The sequence below is a fragment of the Lipotes vexillifer genome, unplaced genomic scaffold (assembly GCF_000442215.2).
Source record: "Lipotes vexillifer unplaced genomic scaffold, Lipotes_vexillifer_v1.1 scaffold397, whole genome shotgun sequence".
Classification (NCBI taxonomy): Eukaryota; Metazoa; Chordata; class Mammalia; order Artiodactyla; family Lipotidae; genus Lipotes; species Lipotes vexillifer.
In genome coordinates this window covers 3,376,403-3,401,114 of record NW_006772681.1, presented here as the reverse complement: position 1 = coordinate 3,401,114, position 24,712 = coordinate 3,376,403, and the positions used below count along the sequence as shown (strand labels likewise).

The window sequence follows — 24,712 nt, the reverse complement described above, 5'->3', positions numbered from 1 at the left end:
GAGAATGATTAACTGCTAAAAAAATAGAACACAAGCTCTGGGATTTAACACAAGGCTAGCTTTTCAGACTTTCCCAGAGTTGCAAATGTTAAGTCTGGAAGAGAATTTAGAAATCATCGAGCTCTCCTCTCCAGAGAGGTGAGGTGATCTGACTTTACTCAAGCTCACCCAGAGAGTGGCCAGGCTGGCCAGAACCCCTTCCATTATACCACACCATCCTTTCTCTTTACTGTCAAAAATTGCAGGTATAAATATTTATTTGGCAATAAGATGAGAAATACGATTAAGACTACAAATTATGAGAACGTTATTTCATTATAAACAAATGAACAATGGATGTCACACTAGGAATTCAAATAACCTTATATAAATTACAATATCTGAGTTGCTTAAAAAGCTAAACATAGCATACCATATGACCCAGCAATTCCACACTTAGGTATATACCCAAGAGAACTGAAAACATATATTCAGATAAAAACTTGTACATGAATGTTCACAGCAGCATTATTCAAAAAAGCCAAAAATGGAAACAGCCCAAATGTCAATCAACTGATGAATGGATAATAATATGGGGTATATCCATACAATAGATTATCCATAAAAAGTATCAAGTACTGAAACATGCTACAACATGGATGAACCTTGAAAACATTATGCTAAGTAAAAGAAACCAGACACGAAAGACCACATATTATGTGATTCCATTTATATGGACTGCCCAGAATAGGTAAATCCACAGAGACAGAAAGTAGAGTAGTGGTTACCAAGGGCTGGGAGAAAGGGGAATGGGGAATGACTGCTAACGGCCATGGGCTTTCTTTCTGAGGTGATGAAAATGTCCCAGAATTAGAGTGGAGATGGTTGCATAACACTGTGCATTTACTAAAAAAGCACATTCAAAATGCTGAATTTTATGGTATATGAATTATATCACCATTTTTTTTAATGGAAAAAAAATACAATCTCTTCCTTCTAGTAATTTAACTGAAGGAGTCAGGACCAGAGATGCTTAAGGACTCACAGGTTCTGAGTTACATGACAGTAATATAATGCAAGTTTGGGGAAGAAGTAAACACTTTTAAAATCTTAATGCTAATGCTAGAACCACAGTTTTTAGCAACGACCTTTTCAGGCAGTACAGAGTAGTGATTAAGAGCACGGGCTCTAGAGTCTGGCAAGTTTGGGTTCCAATCCAGGCTCTCATATTTACTGTGTAAGTCTGGTTCAGTTACCTAACTGGTAGACTAAATAATGGTCTCCCAAAAGATATCTACATCCTAATTCCTGGAACCTGTGAATGTTACCTTATGTAGCAAAAAAGGACTTTACAGCTGTGATTAGATTAAGGATCTTCAGATGGGAAGATTATCCTGGATTTCCAGGTGGGCCCTAATTGTAATCACATGCACCCTTATAAGAGGGAGGAAGAGGGTGCTTAGACCCAGATAGAAGAGAATGCAATGTGCCCACAGAGGCAGAGATTGGAGTGATGTGGCCACAAGCCAAGGAATGCCAGCAGCCACCTAAAGCTAGAAAGGGGCAAAGAACAGATTCTTCCCTAGAGCATGGCCCTGTTAACATCTTGATTTCAGCTTAGTGAAAATGATATCTAGCCTCCAGAAGTATGAGAATAAAGTTCTACAGTTTTAAGTCACCAAGTTTGTGCTAAGTTGTTACAGCAGCTATAGGAAACTAATATACTAACATCTCTGATCCTTAGTTTCTCCATCTGTAAAATGAGGATAGGATTTCATGGGTAAGATTGCTGTAAAACATAAAACTGAAATGGTGCTTATAAAGCGCATAGCAAAGAGAAAGTGCTCAATAATTGTTAGCTATTACTATTGCTGACCTCTGTTTCTGTATTATGCTGAAATCCTCAACTTTCACATGTCACTAGTCCGTGCCAGACCCTGCTCCTCTTAGCAGGGGGAGCAGTAAGAGCTGGCCATCAGGAAACCTGAGTTCTGTTCGTCGGTTGGTTTCTAACAAAAGCTTACTCAGCTCTCCCAGAGCCAGTTTCTCCATCACTTAAATGACAGGATCAGACTAGAGCAGTGGCCCTCAAACTGGAGGGTTTGTTAAAATACAGATTGCTTGGCCTCACCTCCAGAGTTTCTCATTCAGCAAGTTCCTAAGTGATGTTGAAGCTGCTGGTGTGGGGACCACTTTGAGAATCTCTGGATTAGATTATTTCAAGGTTCTTTTCCAGTTTTAAGTCTGAGATTCTCCAGGAACATCCCATAGATGTAGCACTCCAGTAATAAACACAGCTGTATCAGGCTGAAATAGCCTTTAAACTAAGTTCTTTTCCCCATGGGGGACAGGAGGGTATGAGGTTATATGGTAAAGACTGCTTTTAATTTTTGAACGAAGCAGAATGAAAAATCTTAAGCAATGGTGGGAACAGGAAGAGGCTGTCCCCTTATCCAACGTGCTGGCCCCATTTTAATTTATCTTAATCCCACCCTTCTGCCTTTTCACCAGACCCCTCCCCCTAATGCCCTCCTCTAGAAACACATCTAGGTGTCTCCTGAATACATTTATTGGCTTTGCACAGTATAATACCACCTTTGTTAGTCTCCCAGCCCAGCCTCTCCAAGCACAGTGCTCAGTCTCGGTGTTCCTCTACTCCTAAAAAAGCATAACCGAGGAGTCTCTGAAAAATAATTGTAAAATCAACTAAGGCGAATTCAGACGATGTGGAGATATTCAGACTCTAAATGCTGGAAAAAGAAACAAATTCAGAACATTGTTAGCATTCTCATCTGTCTTTTTTTCCCCCTTAATCTCTATCTGTCCTGTTGAGTAGGAAACCTCTGCCGTATTGGGTTAGAAATTCTGAATAAAGGGGACTCAGGCTTGGGACTGCACTGAAGAAATGGAACAGCTCTAGATTCAAGAAAAGCTGTCCTCTTGGTCTTTGGAAGTCTTTGATAACAAGACAGGGGAGAAGGAACCTGCCATGAAGTTGATTTCCACTTCCCCCTCACCCCCAGAGGTATCATCGTACAGTAAAGCAGACACTGGACTGGGAATCAGCATACCCTAGTTTTTGGTCCTCAATTTGCTGTTTTCTAGCTGCATGACCTTGGGCAAATCAATTAACTTCTCTGGGACTCCATCTCCTCACCACAGAAGTGAGAGGGTGGGAACAAATCTATAGTCCTTAACCTGAGATGGGGATCAGAAATCTTCTGGGGAAGTTTTTCAAAATACACACACCTGAGCACCTTCAGACCCAGAGAATCTCTGAGGTTCCCAGTCTAATGTTCTAAGGTTCATCTATTCTATAAAGTGGATTAAAAGTATAAATGATGAGAGAGCCAGGGAATCCATGAGGCAGGTCACAGAGAGAAAAATGAACGTTTTTTGGGGGGTGGGGGGATGGGTCAGAGAAATTGAATCCAGGTGCCGTAAGAGATCATTAAGTCAGTATTTGGGAGACAGTGCTGGCCAGACATTAATAATAGAAGCACATATATACACCCAACAAGTATCTGAGGGGTGACTACATTAGGCACTCTGTGTTAGGCACTAGGGATCCTAGGATCCTTATCCCATCTAATGGGCATGACCTACACAAACCCGTAATTACAGTACAGCATGGTAAGTCCTATCTCAGAAGTCTGTGCAAAGTGCTGGAGGAATACAGACAAGGGAGTGGCCAAATATACTAATATTACTGGGGGGTGCTGGGAAAAGCTCCTTGGAAGAGGTACTATCCAGCTGTGTCTTACAGTGCCATGAGCAGAGGAGACAGGGTTAAGACCACTTCAGACAGAGGGAACTGCATGAACGACGGCTCAGAAGCACAAAGGAACATGGAATATTATAGCACCAGTGAAAACGAGGCATGAGTGGAACATGTGTTAGAGTGTGTGTGTGCACATGCTCAAGTATGAACATTTGCATGTAGGAGAAGTTTGCTGGAAATTAGACTAGAAAGGTGGGCTGGGGCCAGAATGTGAAGGCCTCTCCCCCAATTTTTCACTTTGAAAAGCTTCAAACTTATTATTTTTTTTAAGGTGTAAGATTAATACAACAAAAGGTTGTTGTATTACAACCAAGAAGGTTCTCCGAAGGGTTCTTTATGCCATTGCTAAAAAGTTTGAATTTTGTCCCTCAGAGATTTCTAGACAGGAGGGATATGATCAGATGTGGGATTTAGAAAGAATACCTCTGGCAGCTTAAATGGTGGCAGGTTCACTAGAGGGGGAAAGTCCAGGAACTAGTTAGGAGGCCATGTCCAATAAAGGACAGATGATGAGGAACTGACATGAAGCAATGGAACAGAGGAGAGCATAAGATCCAGAGATATTTTGGGCAGAAAAGTGACAAGACAACTGGATGCAGAGGATGAGGCAGGAGTTGAGGACATTCTAAGAATTCTAGCTTGGGGGGCTGGACTGGTGGTCATGATCTTAGATGTGAGACAGGAAAACACAGGAAGAACAGGTTCGTGGAGCTCTGTATCCCATCTCCTGAGTGAGATTTATTTAGGAGTAGCATTAGTGACCCCTGAAAGAGAGGTGTGGAAAATGGCTTTAGCTGTGCCCGATGCACACAGCTCTAAGCAGTATTCTGACTATGGTACAAAAGATACCAAATGGGGCTTCCCTGGTGGCGCAGTGGTTGGGAGTCCGCCTGCCGACGCAGGGGACACGGGGTCGTGCCCCGGTCCGGGACGATCCCACATGCCGTGAAGCGGCTGGGCCCGTGGGCCATGGCCGCTGGGCCTGCGCGTCCGGAGCCTGTGCTCCGCGACGGGAGAGGCCACAACAGTGAGAGACTCGCCGACCCAAAAAAAAAAAAAGAAAAAAAGAAAAAAAAAAAGATACCAAATGGGGCTTCCCTGGTGGCGCGGTGGTTGGGAGTCCGCCTGCCGACGCAGGGGACACGGGGTCGTGCCCCGGTCCGGGACGATCCCACATGCCGTGAAGCGGCTGGGCCCGTGGGCCATGGCCGCTGGGCCTGCGCGTCCGGAGCCTGTGCTCCGCGACGGGAGAGGCCACAACAGTGAGAGACTCGCCGACCCAAAAAAAAAAAAAGAAAAAAAGAAAAAAAAAAAGATACCAAATGGGGCTTCCCTGGTGGCGCGGTGGTTGGGAGTCCGCCTGCCGACGCAGGGGACACGGGGTCGTGCCCCGGTCCGGGACGATCCCACATGCCGTGAAGCGGCTGGGCCCGTGGGCCATGGCCGCTGGGCCTGCGCGTCCGGAGCCTGTGCTCCGCGACGGGAGAGGCCACAACAGTGAGAGACTCGCCGACCCAAAAAAAAAAAAAGAAAAAAAGAAAAAAAAAAAAAAAAAAGAAAAAAAGAAAAAAAAAAAAGATACCAAATGCAACCGGGCACCCAGAGAGATTGGAGGCAAAAGAAATGTGATGCATTGGAGAGGTAAACAGTTCTGCAGTGATGAGCTGAACTGGGAGTACTTAGCATGAGGGGTACTTAAGAAGGTATTAGGGGAAGGCAGGACTACACATGCACTGAATCAGCCAGGGCTTTGTAAAATGGAATTAGGTCACTGTTTCTCCTACAGAAATTCCAGGAGGCAAACTGAAGATAAAAAAGTGGATGAAATTCACTTATTTATTCAGTCAAGAAACATTTACTGAATGCCTACTAAACACAAAGCTCCACTGAGCCACCATAGGAATACAAAGACAAACAAGTAAGAATTAGACCTCAGGAAACTCACAATCTACAACTGAACGTAAAAATGGCCATGAGAGAGATAAATGACCATGTGCATAGACAGCAGTTTCACGCTTTATTTAATTTCAAATACAGAAACGTTTATAACTTCTCTTTTAGGGACACTCCCTGAAGTGGAGTGAATCCAGTACGCCACTCAGAAGGTCACATGACCTCAGCCATCAGACTGGCATTCTGGTTGTATGCACCCAGGCATCCAGTCAGGTAGAAAACCACCTAAAGCATACACTCCATGCACTCTTGCTACCTCTTAAGGCCTGAGGATAAGAAACTTGCGTACAGAAAGGAACGCATCTATTAGAGGTACATCTTCAGCTGGCTCAAATTCATGGGCCAATTCCAAAATGGAATTGCTCTACCTTCTAAGAATTTAGTCTTCTCTCCCCTAATAAATAAGTATCCACTCCAACAGCTTAGGACATTTAAAAAATGTTCAAAAGAACGATTGCTATTGGAAAACAAACATGTATTCTTACTTTATAAGCTTCCAGCCGATGGGATTGCTCTGTATTTACACTCCACCATTCATATTACTGGCCACAAAAACTATACCCTTAAAGTGGTCCTTGCCTTTTAAAACAATACCTTTGGCAGTGAGTTTTAATTCTGACCTAGAGATGCAAAGTATAGCAAAATTTTTACCTCATGGTAAAACAAAGGAGTTTGATTGAAGATTTTTGTGGGGGGAAGGAAGAGACGGGAATGGAATTAGAGGTCTGGAAGGAAATTTCCAGAAATCTAAAGTACATGTAATTCTTATTTCTACTACCTTTTATAGATTTAAAGCTTTTCTGGTTTAGAAATATAAAGTATCTTATTTACAAATTGTTTCTTTTTAATCAAATAATTCCACTAGATGAGAAATCATGGACAAAGAAAAAGAAAAATTCAGAGTGGAGACAACTTCTCATTTCTTTTTCTTCCAATATTTAAGACTAATGAGCAAACAAATATCCTCAGAATAAAGAGGATACCTCCTTACCCTACTTTTTCCAACACTTACAGTGGGCTTCCAGAACCATCTACTTTCATCAGATATTTACCGGGCACACGTTCAGCCAAGGAGCAATGATTGGCACTTTGGAGAATACAAAGAGGGATGCATGTGATCCCGCCCCCGAGGAATTCACCCAGAAGTCAGTCAATACATGAATGACACTGATGCAAAATAGAAACAGTAAAAGCCAGAAGAAGGGTAAAGATAAATTATTAAGGTACTGACAGCTAGGGGAAACCGGGATTGGCTTCCAATTTGAAGTGGAGAGACATGAAGGAACTGGGGCTGGCATGTTAGGGCAATCTAGGTATATGTACCACATGAGAAAAGACACAAGACAGGAAGAGCAAGACATTCAGCTTGGCTGCAGTGAAAAGTATGTGAGGCGGGCTTCCCCGGTGGCGCAGTGGTTGAGAGTCCGCTTGCCGATGCAGGGGACGCGGGTTCGTGCCCCGTCCGGGAAGATCCCACATGCCGCGGAGCGGCTGGGCCCGTGGGCCATGGCCGCTGAGCCTGCGCGTCCGGAGCAACGGGAGAGGCCACTGCGGTGAGAGGCCCGCGTACAGCCAAAAAAAAAAAAAAAAAAAAAAGTATGTGAGGCAAAGATGGAATGTGATGTTCACCGAGTGCTTCCTATGTACCAGACACACGTGTAGAGGTTTCTCATACTTAAGGTTCAAGAAGAGTTGGGGAAATTAGTTTGGAAAGGTAGTCTGGAGTATGATCAGAGGACTTTACAAAGCAAAATGCTAGTTCTGAAAAGCAAAGCAGAATTTTACAAAGGAGTCCAATTCAGCCCACAGCTCCTCCACCTCTTTCCAGGCCCTCTGCACCATTCCATCAAGCAGCTCTGCTACAGAAAGAGCAGGAGACCATGAGCTGACAGGAGGTTCATCCTTATTCAGAAAAACAGCGAGCAAGAAATCACCTGACACCCTGCTGAAGCCAACTGTCATGCCAGGGACCACTGACAGAGATAAACTTGCAATTTCTTAACTAAAGCCCATCCCCACCCACTCCTACCTTGTCTCCACAGTTTGGAAAGTTTAAACCTGCTTATTGTAAGCCACAAGGTGGAGATGTCTGGCAGGGCAGAACTGAAAGGAAGTCGTTTAGCCAGCCTAAGGTTACCATTAACACTTTGAGCCACTGCCTTGAGCTAATTTTTATGTTTGTTTTTTAAGTTTGGTTGAAATGTCACAAATGGAAAAATTAAGTAAAGCGCTCCAGTTAGCCACAAGACTGGACACACCTGGCTGCAAACCCAGCAAAAGAAAACTTACTTCATTAGTAGGAGAGGTAGAAAGTGAAATTTACATCTGAAATCTGCCTGCACCAGGAGAAAGTGCTGAGGCCAAAGGCGCTGTCTGTTTTTACAGCTGTGTCAAGTCTTAGTTCTCTACTCTTACCAACACTCAGGAGTGAGGCAAGGGCCCAAGGAAAAATGGTCTCCAACCTCTTCAGCTGCAACTCAGCTCACAAAGGTTTTTAAGAACCAGTTAATGAAATAAAACAAGACCAGATGAGGTGATATAATGAACTTTATTTCCACAGCTAATTTATATGCTTATATCCCAAATAATGTTTTTTTTTTAAGTCAGAACACTCTAAATTATTGATGTGATTTTTGTAACCTCAAATTTAACACTCACTTTTTATACCAGCTTCACTGATGATATATGAAGCTGCCATATTTTTCACAATAGTTGGGCTCCTAAAAAGCTCGTAAAAAGCAAATTTTTGGAAAGTGAAAATTTTCTCACCAAATGAGACTGGAACTCTAATTTCAAAGGATTTCTTGATCCAAATTTTAATGTGGCATTAATTCCCATTCTCAATCTTCCCCACACAAATCCACCCAAGTAAAGTAATGGCCTCTAAGAATTCTTTGGCATAAGAAAAATCACCACTACACTGATCAGTCTTATAAATTCTACTTTTTATATGAGTTTTCTTAAAGATGCCAAATAACACAGAAATATATTTGCAAATTACCACCTTCACATCATAGGTTTTCAAAGCTGAAAAGAAACTTGGAAATCATGTAGTCACCCACCACCCCCCAAGTTTTTTTTTTTTAACCAAGAAACTGAAGTAAGGGGAAAAGACTTGCCAGCCAGGGTCAGAACCAGGCCAGACTGGCTCCCTCTGGCTGCTACTTTTCTCCAGCCACATGCCATCCTTCTCCAGCCTAAACTTCTCATTTCTTTAGGTTGTACAAACGCCAAAGACTGAGATCCCCTCTACACACACAGAGTCACACTCACAACTTAGAAGTGGCTAATATATAATTTTCTTGCCTATATAAAGGGTGTCTGTTTATAGCATGAGGTTGGAAAGGGAGGAGCAAATCAGTTATAACGGAAATGTAATAATATTAATTCCCCAACTCTTTGAAATCTCTATTATTTTTTATAAATTTATTTATTTATTTATTGGCTGTGTTGGGTCTTCATTGCTGCGTGCGGGGTTTCTCTAGTTGCAGAGGGCGGAGGCTACTCTTCGTTGCAGTGCGTGGGCTTCTCACTGTGGTGGCTTCTCTTGTTGCTCGCGGAGCACGGGCTCTAGGCGCGCGGGCTCAGAAGTTGTGGTGCACCAGCTTAGTTGCTCCGCAGCATGTGGGATCTTCCCAGATCAGGGATCGAACCCATGTACCCTGCACTGGCAGGCAGATTCTTAACACTGCGCCACCAGGGAAGTCCCTCTATTATTTTTAAATCATCTTTTATTTATAGTCTTTGTAACTAAACTTGAGCTTGGCATTTCTGTTCATGAAGACAAATTTAAGAGTCTACACTTGGGGAGCATTATGGATCATCTGAAACCCTGCTATTCAATGTGTGGTTGCCCCTCCCCGACCCAGCCCCACCAGTGGAATTGGCATCACCCAAAGCTTTTTAGAAATGTAGACTCTCTGGCCTCACCAAAAACCTACTGAATCAGAATTTGTATTTTAACAAGATCCCCAGGTGAACTGTAGGCTCATTAAAGTTTGAGAAATGGTGGTCTAACACACTTCTCTATAGGACAGCATCATATGTAGAACAATTAAGATAGAAAAAAATGGTTGGATAAAATCGGAGAAAAAAAAGAAAGGCTAATTTCTGCAGAACTGCATTGACGTACACCTGGACCAGAGACTAATAAACCGAGTATGAGCTATCTGACAAATAAGTTGGCTTTAAAACAGAATTTCAGAGGCTGAAGTTCAATTTATTCATTCATTCAACAAGTATTTATTTATCCAATGTTTACTGTGTAAACAAAAACCTGGATAAGACAGGTTTCCTGCCTTTATAAAGCATACAGTCAAGTAGAAGGGACATTATAAAGTAACATGGGAGAAGGTTCAAATTGCTGAACCTTGTGATGGAGATATATATATGTAGGTCCCAAAGGAAATCCATTTGGGGGTGGAGGTGGGGTAGAGTAAAAGGTTCCTGTGGTCCAGTAATTGGCAACCTATGACTCATTAAGCTATTCAGTTGGGGACAGCTGTGGTCCACATGGCTCTGGTGGTCCCACTTCCAGCAGAGTTTAATCAACAGTGATAAGAAAACAGACTAACTCATAGAAGAACTACTGTGTAACTGCATGGCAGTCAGCCAAGGCTTTGGCTGGCCAGGGGGTATCACTGGTCATCATTAAATGGCATGATTTGAGACTGCCAGCACTACTGTATATCCACTGTGAGCTGCCACAGAGTTGGGTAGTAAGTACTTGAGGGCATGTGGAACACTCAGCTGGTTGAATAGCCTAAAGACTGCTGATCCCACTCCGGGCAGCTAAACAGCAGTAAGGTATGACAGTGAGAAAAATGAAGAAGGAAGCAAAGAGTGTAATTACAAACACAGGTGAATATTGACTCCAAAACAGATGATTATGATGATTATGATGACGAAGATGATGATGACAGCAGCTAAAACTTTGAAATATGCTATCATCTTCTTAGAATGAACAGAAATGCTAATGGTCTGCTGTCCCAGAGAAAGGCATGTAAATGTCAGTGAAGCTATCTAAAGATGAACCCATGTCTACTGTGCTTTCTATACACACATCCTCCAAAGTCATGAGAATCTGAAAATACCCTCAATCCAGATTCTCAGTAGACAACCATCATTTCCATGATTTAGTCTCAAAGACTATAATTTACACACATAGAGTGAGCACATGATACCATCAGACAATAACATAGGAAGTGTGTGAAAATAATTATAGTAGATAAAAGTAAGACATGGGAGATCTCCCACTTAATTCCCATGCAGCATGGAAAGATCTCTGATATATTGTTGAGTAAAAAAAAAAGTTGCATTTAAGTGCATAGAGGATGATATCATATATGATAAAATATATACACGCAAAACCACAGAACTTTATGCTGTAATGAAAGAAACCAAATTAACCCATTTTGTGACCCTGTCTGATGGTTTGGCTTTAGATGCTCCCAAGCTAGGAGGCAATGATATGGGAAAAAACAAGGAACTACAATCTACTAAAATATGGTCTAGATACACAAAATACACAATATACACAAAGGAAGAGATTACTATTTATATAACCAATTGTATCCTAATGTTTTGGTTTTGGTTTTCTATTGTCATCATATTCTGTTGTATACATACTACACATTCTCCTTTCTCAGGTTATTAAATATACTAATGTACCTTTTCAGTAGATACCTTGCCAAAGTATTCTAGGTTGTCAGTGATCAAGAAGCTTGTTTTTAAGTTCTTGAGCACAGTGCAGGCCCCATGCCAGGGTCTTTCCATCCAAACTAATTGTGAACTGACACACTGAACTGGTATCAAAGGCAAAGTGTCCTAAAACTGGATTATTATTTTTTTATTTTATCTGTTCACCAAATCCATCCCTCCTATCACCATGATTTGGACTTAATGATCCCATCTCCGTACATAGGATGTACTCACACTGACAAACCATGGTAATGTGGGCAAGTACATAAATAAAGTGTCTGTAGCATGCCAGTCTTCACAGAGGCAGAAGGGACTCTAGGTGAATTACCACTTGACATCAGGCCATTCTAGAACAGATAAAACTTCAACTCCAGTCAGGCAACCCCTCATTGGAGTTTTCCAGGACCAGAATCTGATAGCACTCACTTACCCCCATGATTCTGCCACGCTGCTCAACATCCTCCCACATAAAATGAACTATGATACGACACATGTATTTCCCACTCCGGCCTTCCTGCTTCATTCGGACTAGACACATCCTGGGTGGGAAGAAGACATAAAGAGTCACTGGCTGTTTGCATTTTTCACATCACTCATTTCCACTGAAGGTCAGCTCATCTGAGTCATTTTATCAAAGGGCACAAAATCAAAAAACTAGAAGTGATTAAAAAAAATCTTTTATTGAGCTATAACATAGATACTGAAAAGTACATAAATCTTAAGTGTACAGCTTGATGAATTTTTACATATAATATATACCCATGTAAGTACCACTCACATCAAGACATAGATTATTTAGAGCACCTCAGAAGGCTCCCTCATACATGAAAGGGACCACTTTTAGTTGTTTAAAGATAAGTCTGAATCCTTCATTTTACTGATGAAAACAGGAGTTCTAAAGAAGGAAAATGATGTGCCCAACACCACAGAGCAGTCTATAAAGGTGGGTATAGTACTGAGCTGTCCCATATGGATGCCACTAGCTACAAGTGGCTACTGAACACCTTAAATATAGCTAGTTCAAACTGAGATGTGGTATAAGTTTAAGATGGCAAAGATCTAGTTCAGGAAAAAAGAATATAAATATCTCAAATTTTTTACATTGCTTACATGTTGAAATATTATCAGGTATACTGAGTTAAAGAAAACCTATTTTTAAAATTAGTTTCATTTTTTTTCTTTTCACTTTTTTAAATGGAGCTACTAGCAACTTTTAAATGTGTGACTTGCATTATATTTCTGTTGGATAGTACCCGTCCAGAATATAGATGACAGAAAGTATTATGATTTCATCTGTATAATTATCAAATTGTTTCCCCCATTAGAATGTAAGTTCCATTGAAGGCAGACATCAAGTCTGGGGTTTTTTGGTTTTTTTTTAATCATTGTATATCTAGGGCTTAAGTATAGTATGCACTCAATATATATTTTCTGAATAAATAAATGAATAAAACATCTCAGGGCCAAGTTTAGGGCTCTTTCCCCTATACCACATTGCCTCTAATCAGTCCAGAATGCTCTCTGCTTAAGACCTTACATAAGAATATAAGAATATAAACAGGGTCACCAACTTTCCAAGATAGCTCCTAATCTCATTCTTATGACCATACGTATTTCTATTATCTCTTGTTAAATAGTTATTAAGCAGCTACAATAGGAATACTCACCTAAAAGACAACTCCTACTATAATTATGGTGTATTCAGTCTAAACCGACAATTCTATCTCCATACACAATTAATCCTGCCCATTTAAATCTACTAGCAATAGTAAGGTCCAATGGAATGATTCCAGCCTGGCCTGCCTCAACATCTCTGTTAATGACTAAGATGGAGAAAAGAAAACATACTTATCAAATTTGTAGATTGCAAGAAGCTGGGCAGGAAGACAAATATGTTGGATAACCCAACCATGAACCAAAAATACTTCAACAGACTGTTTCAATGGGCTAAATCTAACAGGGATAAATCTAGACCCTGCACTTGGGTCTAAAAGAACAGCTGTAGAGGTACAGAATTGGTGAGTCATGCCCACCTATGTGTTAAAAAGCCTTACAGGCTTACGTTGACAGTGTACACTGAAGGGGAGTCAAGAAGATGATATGGTTGCCCCCCAAATTAATGTGATTTTAGAAACAGTAATGCAAATATAATATCTTCATGTACAAAGTGAGATTTTTGTTCTATTCAGCACACGTCAGACTCTACTTAGAATACTGTCGACAGTTTTGAACATTATATTTTAAGAGACAAGAGGAAGAGTTGTAAGATCAGAAGATATTTAACCTGGAGAAAAAAAGGACAGTTGCCTTAAATATTGCAGAAGAGTGATTAGACTCTTTATCCAAAAGGTAGAATCAGAACTAATGGGTGGGTCACAGAGGGAGAAAAACTACTCAACATTGAATGCTGAAAGTAAAAACTTTCTAATAGGGGAGTTTCTGAAGATTTGAATAATGTAATGGATGACCTCAAAAAGTAGAGAATTTGCAACTTGGCTGTCTATCTGATGGAAGGCTGACTACGCGATCTCTAAAGTCCCTTCCAACCTCGGGATTTGCTGATGCTGTGATTCTAAATTTGTAACCTCTGAACCCAGTTAGTGCCTAAGAAATAACACTTTGTGACAATAAAAACAGGTCACGGAAAAAGACTTGGCCACTTTATATGATATAGAGCATATTCCAAGGCAGAAACAAACTGGGGAAAGTTCAACAGTCCTTTTTCATAACATTTTTCTTAAAGTTAACCAAAGTCAGCCTCTCCACCTGAAAAGACGCGTGTATTTTGATGCTTAAGTGTCGTCAGAGGCCAATTCATCAACAGCAGTAGTGAGGTAATGGAATTCTTCATTTATATGAAAATTCTGTAGTTTGTTAATACACCTGCCCTCTGAGGTTTAAAAGGCACAGATTTTCTCATAACATAAACTTACTAACTACATCAACATGGAGTGAAGTGTTTTTTGTTTCAGAGCAGTTTGTTTTATAGCCCTTACAGTCAAATGGTTATCTGGGTTGAAAAGGTAAAGCAAATTGAAGATACTTTCAAGATGCTGACTGACACTTAATTCACTCAATGGACATAAACTGAGTTCCTACTGTGTGGAGATTAGCGTGATGGTTAACAAGAGCCCAGCTTCCAAGGAGCAGTTAGTCTCCTTAGGGGAGACAAGAGCCCTAAGAGAGAATGCAGTAAGTGTCCCGAGAGGAACACAAAGTGCAATGGAGTTTGAGAGGATTACTCTTGGCTGAGTGGGATCAGGGAAAACTTCACGGAAAATGAAACATTGTACCTGGGGCTTGGAAAGGTGAGCTGCAGGTGGACAGATAAAAGATAAAGAGAATTTTCAGCAGATGGAACATTATGAGCAAAGACAGGGCCATGGAAAGCTCAGCACATGGACAGGGACAATACCTAGATTTTGTGGAAGGGAAGTATAGGAAACAGAAAAATATGCCAGAAAGGTCATGAAGGGCTTTTAAATGTCATGCTGAAAAGTCTGGACTTCACTCAGTAGACAAAGGAGAGCCACTGAATGTTTTTCAGGAAGAAGGAGTGTAATAAGATTAGGGGTGTATTAAGACATTGGCTTTAAGAACAGATAAGTCTCTCAGAAGTTAACCCTTTCTTTCTTCCCAGCTGGAAACCCTTTCTTTCCAAGGCTGAAAAATGACAAATTTGGTGAATATTTACTTCAGTAGAACTATGGTATTTACAATTGTCTGATCCAGAAATTTAAATTAAGTGTGCATCTACCTTTTGAGAGAAATGCAACAGCAAAGTTTGCTGCAACCTGCACCTAATTTTGCTGATACTAAGAGTTTAAAAAATATAGATTCAAGCCTGATAAATGAAAGAAGGGCAAATTCTAATTATTCCTAAAACACCGTGTACCTAATTAGTTCTGTAGACAACTGATGACAATTTGAAAACACTACCAAATATAAAGTTCTACAGTAAATTTCATCTCACATAGTTAAAGTTACAAAATCAAAACAATCAGTCTTCTCATCAACAGGAAGTGTAGTGAAGATAACCATGAGTTCTACTGGGAAAATAAGATTTTGACCCACAGGGCTGCCCGTTCATCCACCATCACCAAACTCAGCTAACTAAAGGCTCAACTTATTTTTGTCCTGAATTTGTGAATCAAATTCTCTAGGTAGTTAAGGACAGAAAAGTCATCTTGTTGTGAAGAACTTTTGTGTTTGTCCTCTTCAAGGAAAAAGCATAGCTGGAGGCTGGGGCCCACATCTTAGACAGTCAGCTGCCTGGAATGTCCAGATCAAGCTGAAGGTCAATTCTTAGGGTACCTAACCTTGAAGCCTACAAGTTCAGTCTACTCCTTTCTTTGTTTAGTAAATGTTTTGAATAGATAATACATGCACATGTTAAAAAAACGTTAAGTCCCCTTCCTACCCACATCTCCCAATCACCAGGTTCCTCTCCCTAAGGCAACCACAGTTAGCAGCTTCTTAGGAAACCTTCCACATGTAATCTACATATATACCAACTTAGTGTATATGTACTCTTTTTACATAAATAGTAGCTTCCCTTTTCTCCCCATTTTCCACAATGGTAGCATTCTACACACACTTTTCCTATGTTGAAAAAACAATCTGTTACAGAAGGATGGTGGTGAAGAAATCTCAACTCCAACTCTGTGTTTCATCCACAGATACTACAGTCACCCCAGTGAAACCCTTTTTTAGGATAATAGAGTTGTAGTAATTTATTTAGCAGTTGTTAGGGTAACATCTGATCCAGGCTGAATTCAGCTTATCTGGCAATTTTTTCCTATTCTAATAAGACTAAGAAATAGGAAGAAAGCAAAAAAAAACCCTTTAATAGCAAAAATGGACAAATGCTGTAATCAACAGCTAACACAACTATGTGCCAGGCACTGTGCTAAGTGATTCAGATACATTATTTCATTTAATCCTTACAACAACTATAGGAGGTTGGTATTCTTACTGTCCCCACCTTATAGTTGAGGAAACTGAGTCTTACAGAAGTAACGTGACCAGAGTTACAAAACTTGTTAAGTGTCAAAGCTGAGATCTGAACCCTGATAATCTGATCCCAGAGTTAGACTGTTTTTCTGCCTCTTTTAATGACTAGAACGAACCTTCCAGAATCCATTTACTTTGTTTTTCATTTAATCCTCACAAGGGCAATAATTTAAGTTTCAAAACTAGCATCATATTAGAAATAAAATACCAGAAGGGAAAAGACTCGCTAACCTGAGGCAAACACCCTACAACAGCAAAAAGTAACTGCTGGCAGACTAAAAGGAAAGAACCTAAAAATGTATTTAAAACAAACACAACAGCAGTTCAACATGGAGGCTACAGGTACGAGTACAACTCAAAGAAGGCAGCCTGGCAAAATACAGTTGAGAGTTATCAGAACTGAGACTTCCCTGGTGGTCCAGTGGTTAAGACTCTGTGCTCTGAATGCATGGGGCCCGGGTTCGATCCCTGGTCAGGGAACTAGATCCGGCATGCAGCAACTAAGACCCAGCACAGTCAAAAAAATAAATAATTTTTTTTTTTTTTTTTTAGAAAAAGAGTTATCAGGACCTCCTGAATGGTCCAGAATATGTTAAAGTATGTTGGAAAGTGAAAAGAAAATGAGTAAAACAAGTTCAAAGTGGTAAACAAAAAAGATTTGATGGTCCTGGTACCCCCTACAAAACAAAGCCAACACGTGTCACAGGCTCTGACCATACAATAATATTTGAGCCATTAAGTAAACTATTCCACAATTGAGAATACTAGGTTTAAATAAAAGATCAGGACAGCTTTACTTCAATTTACATCATGGATGCATTCCTCATAATAAATGCTTAAATTAAATGTTGAGGGGTCAAATTACATTTTGCTACTGATTAAACTTCATAATTTCAGAGCTGTTCTGGGGGGGAAGAGGAAGGGGGAGAGGGGAGACTTCAATGCTAAAACATAATAAAAATTGCCCTTGGGCTTCCCTGGTGGCACAGTGGTTGAGAGTCTGCCTGCCAATGCAGGGGACACGGGTTCGTGCCCCGGTCTAGGAAGATCCCACGTGCCGCAGAGTGGCTGGGCCCGTGAGCCATGGCCGCTGAACCTGCGTGTCCGGAGCCTGTGCTCCGCAACGGGAGAGGCCACAACAGTGAGAGGCCCGCGTAAAAAAAAAAAAAAAAAAAAAATTGCCCTTAAGAATGCAAAAGAAACTTTAAAAAGAGACAATATTCCACTCAAACCTAAAACTGCTCTAAAAAATAAAGTCTATTTTTTAGTCTTTTTAGAAAGAGACAATCTAGTAATTTTTAAATTCTTGTATTAAATAATTAATTTAATCATTCATTAAACAAGTATCTACTTAGTACCTACTACGAGTATAGACTTAATCTATGCATCAACTACCCTCTGTTTAGGAGCAATTCCAGTTGCCCCTCCCGAGTCTGATGATGTTCTTAACCCACAATTTATTATTGAGGTTTTGCGCTTCACAGTACTATCCTTGTCTCTCAGTGATTCCAGTGCCTCATAAATAATACTGATCTCTTTTACATATAAGGAAAGCAAATAACCCAGTTAGCAAAGTAAAGAAAAAAAGGAGTGTTCAAACTCTAGTCTGATGGTTCTCTAATATCTAAAAGACAGGGTGAAAGGGAAGAAAGATTCATTCACTAGGAGTCTCAAAATATAAAGGGCTAAGATTTAAATTTTGCCTTATGGCAAACAGTAATAATGATTATTACCATCTATTAAGTACTCTAATATGAGACTTGTCACTGTAAGATGCATTTTCATTCACCATCTCTTTCAACGTACATCACCATCTAAATATAACTGTCCCCATTTCACAGGAAAGAAAACTGACACTCTGAGGAGGTTAAGTACCTAAAGGTTGCTCAGTGAAGGAGAGGGGAGCTGGAGTGAAGCCTGGGCTCTCCCTCTCTCCCTCAAGCCACAGTGCCTCCCAGGGCAGTGTCAGTATTGACTGCTCCCCCATCCTGTGACAGCACAGCTCCAAGGGCCTCTTCCTGCTAGGTCAGACTCAGAGGAAGACAACAACACTGCCTGCAGAGTTCAAAGGAAGGAGAGTTTCCCAGCCACGCTTTGCTCCTCTCTGCCTAAACCTGGGAGGGAAGAATTCTTGTTATTCCTGACTCTGACCTCCTGCCATGTCCTGGCAGCTCTCAGCATCCTGTCTCACTTGCTCTGTTTGGGCTTTCTGACAATGCCAGTTGTGTCTTGGCCTTGTTTCTCCCTCATGGTAGTTTATAAGCCGCTCAGAGAGGATCTGATTTTGAATTCAGTGAAGACTAGTGGGCACTTGGGCAGGTTTGTCACTCTGGCTGCTATGAAGGAATCCCAAAGGGACACTCATGTAGCTTGTTTCCCTTACTCCGCCACCGGCTGGGGCCAAGAAAGCAGAGCTGACATGGCCACACTCAAGTCTCAGCAGTGTGCTAATGAATGAGTTTATTTATTTGTGAGCTGGCACGCTGACCCTTTCCTGGGGCTGTGTGCATGGCTATCTCCACCTGGTTTCCTAAACTCCCTCCCCACCAAGCCTACCCTTCATGTGGGGAGCATGGGGGCCACAGGACAGTCTGTGGGCAAACAGACAAGCGGGGCAAGGCACTTCCCTAAGCCATCTCACCTGACAGAGAGCCTCCTCCAAGAGCTACACCTGGCCTGTGGCCTGCCTGTCAGATCCAATATAACGAACAAGCTCCTGGGGAGTACGTACCAGTGCTCTTAGGTTGTGCAATGTTGGTAAAATGATGCTGCATAGGCCTTTGGTTTGGGAAAAAAGCTACGTGTGTGTATGGTTTAAAGAGAGTGACTCTGGCTGGAGGAGGCAGAGAGAGGATGTGCACATGGCCCGGACTCACCATATACAGCAGGTCTGGAGCTGCTGGAATCCAGCATGAGCTCGAAAGCCCTACAGCTACATCAGAACTGCTGTGGTGGTGTTAAAGAGCCCTCTTGAAAAGGCCAGGAGTGTCTACAGGGCAGTTCTCTGGCTGGACTGAGACTGGACCCAGTCTGTTTTCCAACCCCTTCCGCCTCCACACTTTACTTCTTTCTCTTCATTCCCAGAGGCTTCTTCCCTTAGGCTTATAAAAATGTTCTAGTGTTTCCCCATCTTAAAACAAAAAACAAATGACAAAATGCTTCCCCCCTCCATCCTGTTTCTTCCTCTAGTGATCATCCTCTCATCTTTCTTTCTCACTTGGGACATCTTAAAAAGTAGTTTACAATTAATTCTTCCTCTCCTAATAACTCCTCAAGACCCCATGTCCTCTAGTTCTAGACCCCAGAGGACCAATGCAACTGCTTTCTTTGACTATCCCCAGGCTGCCTCCCTTCCCTGTGCTCCATAAGATCTGTATGTCTGCTTATCAAACACGGCCCTTGGTTGGCACCCTGTACTATTTTCAGGTTTACTTGTTGCCTCTCCCAGGACACAGACAGTGAGTGCTAAGAAACACAGTTTCATACAGTTGCTGGTCGGTGGTATGCAGTTCAAATTCAGGGCCACAGACTCCCATCCCACAACCACCAAAAGGGGACACGCACGCAGGAAGCAAAGTGTTGCAGAAGGAGCAGTTCGCAGAGTCAGTTTTGGATTTGGGTCTCGGATCCTCCATTACTGATAAAGAGGCCTGTGAAAAATCCTTTAAAATTGCCAAGATCATCTCCCCGTTTGTAAAATGAGGGAGCTGGACTAGATCTGCGGTTTTTAAACTGTGCTCTGAGTTTCCAGGGAGCTACGTAAGGGTCCCTTACCAGTGGGCGTGTTGGGAAGACCTGAAGTGAGCAGGTCATTCCCACTTCTTCAACCCAACTAGCAATCCTTTTATCTATTCATACACTGTGGCTGAGCATAAAAGATCATCTGTAAAAAGGGCTCTGCTGGTAAAAAGATGGAAAGCCATGAGGCCCCACTGCCTGCAATGCTTTTTCATCCACTCTTTGACTTGCTAACTTCTACTCATTATTCAGGGGTCAGTTTAAATGTCATCTCTTCAGTGAAGCCCTCCCTGAGTGAGCCACACCCCCTCAACTAAGTTATGTATCCCTCTTCCCCCACAGAGCCCTGTCACTTACTCTCACAGCACCCATCCCAGTTGTATTTTATACATGATTTCTTTCAGGTTTTTCTCCCACACCCTCAGCCCTATGAGGGCAGGGAACAAATCTGCTGCATACCGTAGGTTCAATTAGAAAACGAATGCTGTAATTTTATGGATTTATGTTTAAGAATAAGCAGGTACTTAACTAAGTAATAAATAGTATTACTAATATTAAATATTATTCGTGTTAATAAGTAATTATTTAATTAGATACGTCAGTAGTTTTAGTTACCAATGAGGAAAGCAACTTAAAGCAACTCGAAGTTAGCCAGACCCATACTGGAACTTCCTCTCTACCATGCACTAACTAGCTCTGTGGCCAAGCTCTCCGACGGCTCTCAATCTTTGATCTCTCATGTAAACAGGAATAAAGCAGTTATAAGAATGTGTGAGATAATATAAGTAAATAATTTTTAAAGTAGTACTGTAAGGGACCCAGTAGTTATTATATTTATGATATACCTGACTTTAAAATAATTTTTAAAAATAAAAACTGCATTTTCCTCTCCACTCTACCTCCATCATAGGCATATTCTAATTTTATTTGTTCCATTCCATTTTCCAAAATTAATTTCTGTATCTATAACGTACTAGTGTTCCATGACAAATTTTAAAATGGGGGTCTCTGCAAATCTATTAATACTTAGAACACCAACATAAATTCTACCTATGTATATCTCACCCCCCAGGGAAACTTAAGTAGGGGCAGAGCTTTTGCCACTAACAGGCAGTGGCCCCAAACCTTCCAATTGCCATAGGAGCCAAGTCAGATCTGAGGCCATAAACTATTTAATCAACATTTATTGAGCCGAAGAAATACCTCATTTTCATATCTCTCCAAAAGGAAAATAAATATAATTCTTGGCCTCAATAAATTCACCATCCACAAGGAAGATTGATACATATACGATAAAATATAAAAATGTTATGTGATGAGTGCTATAAGAGAGGTATCCAAAATATTAAAGGAACTCAGAAGAGGAACTAACTCTGCCTTCAGAGGGAAGGGAAGGCTTCAAAGCAGAGATATCTGAGTTGGATATTGAACAAAAAATAGGCGTTTGTCAGGTGGAGAGGAAGGAGAAGGACTTTCTGGGCAGAAGAAAGCTTTGTGCAGAAGACCTGAAATTGCTATTACATAGTTTAATTTTTTCTTGCAGAGGAGGGAGTGATGGTGGTAGTAGTACCTAGAACGGCACCAGACAAGAGTGGTAAAGGTGACATATTTGGTGGGATATGAATGCCATGCTAGGAAACATACTTTATCCTGAGAACAATGGAGAATATTAAGGGGAGAGAGAGAGAGAGAGAGAGAGAGAGAGAGAGAGAGAGAGAGAGAGAGAGAGAGAGAGAGAGAGAGAGTGTGTGTGTGTGTGTGTGTGTATACTAATCCAATTTGTATTGAGAAGACCAATGGCACAGGAAGAGGGAAGCTGGAGGCCAAACACCAGTTTTCAGGTACTGTTACTTGTAACCCAGTGAAATCAATTTAGTGGGTGACATCTTGAATTTCTGTTTTAAATGAATTCAAATGGAGTAGAAAATATCAGAGATCATCTGACATTGTAAGGATAAGTTTTATAAAACTTTTGTGTCAGATACATGTGTGTGTTCTGGATTGCAAGGTAAAATGCATTTGTTACTATGGGTCATAGTCAAAAAAGTTTCAGATGGTGAAACTGGTGCCTGACCAGATGAAGGGAGTGAGGGAAAAGTCAAGGAGGCTTCCCAGGTTTCTGGTGTGGGTACCTGAATGGATCACAATGCCACTGTCCCAGACAGGGAACAAAGGAGGAGCCTGGCTTTTATCAAGTCCACACGGGAATGCTGGAAACCCCACAGAGCAACCTCTCTCAGCATTTTTTCAGTAGCCACGGTGAATACTAATCTTGTTCAGCAAAGACAAAGGACACATAGTCACCGAAGCTGCAAGCTCACAAGAGTACACAACTGATAAGGGCCTTCTAGGAACTGGAGGGGGTCCCAGTCCTAAATTCCAATACACATAAAAACTTGGGAACCAGAGAAAGCAGACAGGATAAGGGAAACATCAACACCTCTTCCAGGGAACTAACAGGATATGAGAAATCCTGTCTCTATTCTGCGAGCCAAAAGGGAGTCATCACCCTTGGGAACCTAAGCAAGCTTTCTGTAAAGTCCACTGCCAGGGTATTCTAGTTTTGTGGGGTTTTTTTTTTTTTCCACTAGGCGGGGGGATTCTATTTTTATGACTGCTTTCTAAGCCTCCCCACCTCTCCCTCACACTACCACCCACAGGAGGTATTTCAACCCTGCACATCCCTAGCAAGTCCACTGAGCCCTGTAATACTGGATTTGGTGATCCCTCAGTTACCCTCCTGGAGCTTCAGGCTAAGAAAACAGGACTTAGAAGAGCATAGCTTTTCTGCAGACTCGGGGTGGATCCCTTATTCCCTCTAAGAATCCTATCCCCTGGAAGAGAGTTTCCCCAATTCTTCTTGGAGGATCATAGCACAATTGGACACTAAAGTAACTTCCTGGTGACCCTTTCCACTACATTCCTCCACAAACCAGCCCTGAGTGCCTCAGACAACTTGGCTGCCCTCAAATACTCCATGTTCTTGTACATGTTCTATGTTTTGCTCCTAATAATTCCCTCAACTCAAATGCCCTTTTCTCTGACAGAAATTCTACTCACCCTTCATGGTACATCTCAAATGTCACCTCTACCACAGAGCAACTCTTTATCCAATACATACTCCCTCATCCACCAAATTTGGATTTAGTCACACCTCCTTGTCCTTCCACAGTATCTGCTTATGCCCTGGGCACAACACTTCTTTCACTGTCATCCATTACAGGCAATTGTACTGTGCCTGTTTTCCACTCGACTAAGTTTCTTGAAGGTGCACACCATGTCATATGCTACTCTCCAGTGCCCCCCAGTCCTTAACACAATAAGAGTTTGCTGATTCATCCCACCGAAGCCCGTAGATCATGAGAACCAAGGAGGAAGGATGGAGGGGACACCAAGCATAGACAGGCCTCCCTCCCCCTACTTAACTGGTGGTGGTACTCCCCACTCCTCTGAGAAATTAAACCAACCTCAGCAAGGAAGCCTCAGCAGGCACATTTGGAAATGGTGGCTAACTGGAAAGAACTACAAGTAGTTTCAAGGTTCTCCCAGCTGCTAGTAGTCAGGTATTGACCTTGGGATGTGGTCACAAGGATTATATTTTTTATTTTGCCATCCACTCCTGCTAACACTCTGATACCTCTGGCTATTGGGCAATAAAGAGTCTTTCATTCTGACTCTGAATATTATCTTTGAGCTCCTCTGGGAACAGCCTAGCCTCCTCTCAACCCTCCCACCTTTCCAGTGAGTAATTCCACAGGGCCACCTCTGCAATCCTCTCCTCTTGAAAAAGTAGTTTTCCTCTCAGTACATCCAGCTGCCCTCCCTGAACCTTTTCCTAACCTTCACCATTCAGACAGAAGGTGGTTGGCCTTCTTAGCTGCCTGACTAAAAGACATGGCACATTTCAAGGGTTTTGATAGTTGCAGCTTCCTCTGTGATCCTACAGGCACTACTTACTCAGATTTATTATAGAACTTAGCCAGTCCAATTTATAACTGACTATTATATATGTCTTATCTCCCTCACTAGACTGTGAGCCTCCTGACATAGCTTACTAACTGCCCAGGACACAGTGTACACTCAATAAACTACGGGCTTAGGAAAAAACAACATGAACTGCCACCTTAGGCTCCTTAGCCAATCTCACTGACTATGTGAGTTCAGAAGAAATATTTCAGAGGTGATCAAAACCAAAAAGTCTTTATATAGCAGTCAGTCCTGTGATGCAAAGCTCAGCTGAAGGCAGTCTCAAACAAGGGTCCTTTTGACACAGGGCAACCATTCCCCATGTTCCTCAGATACTCACTATGGTCAAAGTAGTAAACTTAGTTCTCCAGAATTTACTTTCCCAAGATCTGGCAGTTCAATAAATAGTCCCCAGCCCCCACTTCAACGTCTCTCCTATATCCTTCTGACCTTTAATGCTGTGTAACATTAGATGAAAAATTGATTTTTTTGGCTACTTAATTTGCAGCTGAAGAAAAAACATACTGTTTAAGGTGTTAAATATTTTTACATGCAACAAAACTGGCATGAATCTAACCTGTA

General features: G+C 41.6%; 1 protein-coding gene across 5 annotated transcripts in view; it reads right to left on the bottom strand.

Moving 5' to 3' along the window:
- Window positions 1-24,712, bottom strand: part of UQCC1 (ubiquinol-cytochrome c reductase complex assembly factor 1) — a 100,013-nt gene that overhangs the window by 32,563 nt on the left and 42,738 nt on the right. For all 5 annotated transcript variants that reach the window (XM_007447777.1, XM_007447776.1, XM_007447778.1 and 2 more), the window contains one exon: window positions 11,844-11,952. In XM_007447777.1, the coding sequence (XP_007447839.1) occupies window positions 11,844-11,952 (109 nt within the window). The remainder of the gene's footprint in view (window positions 1-11,843; window positions 11,953-24,712) is intronic.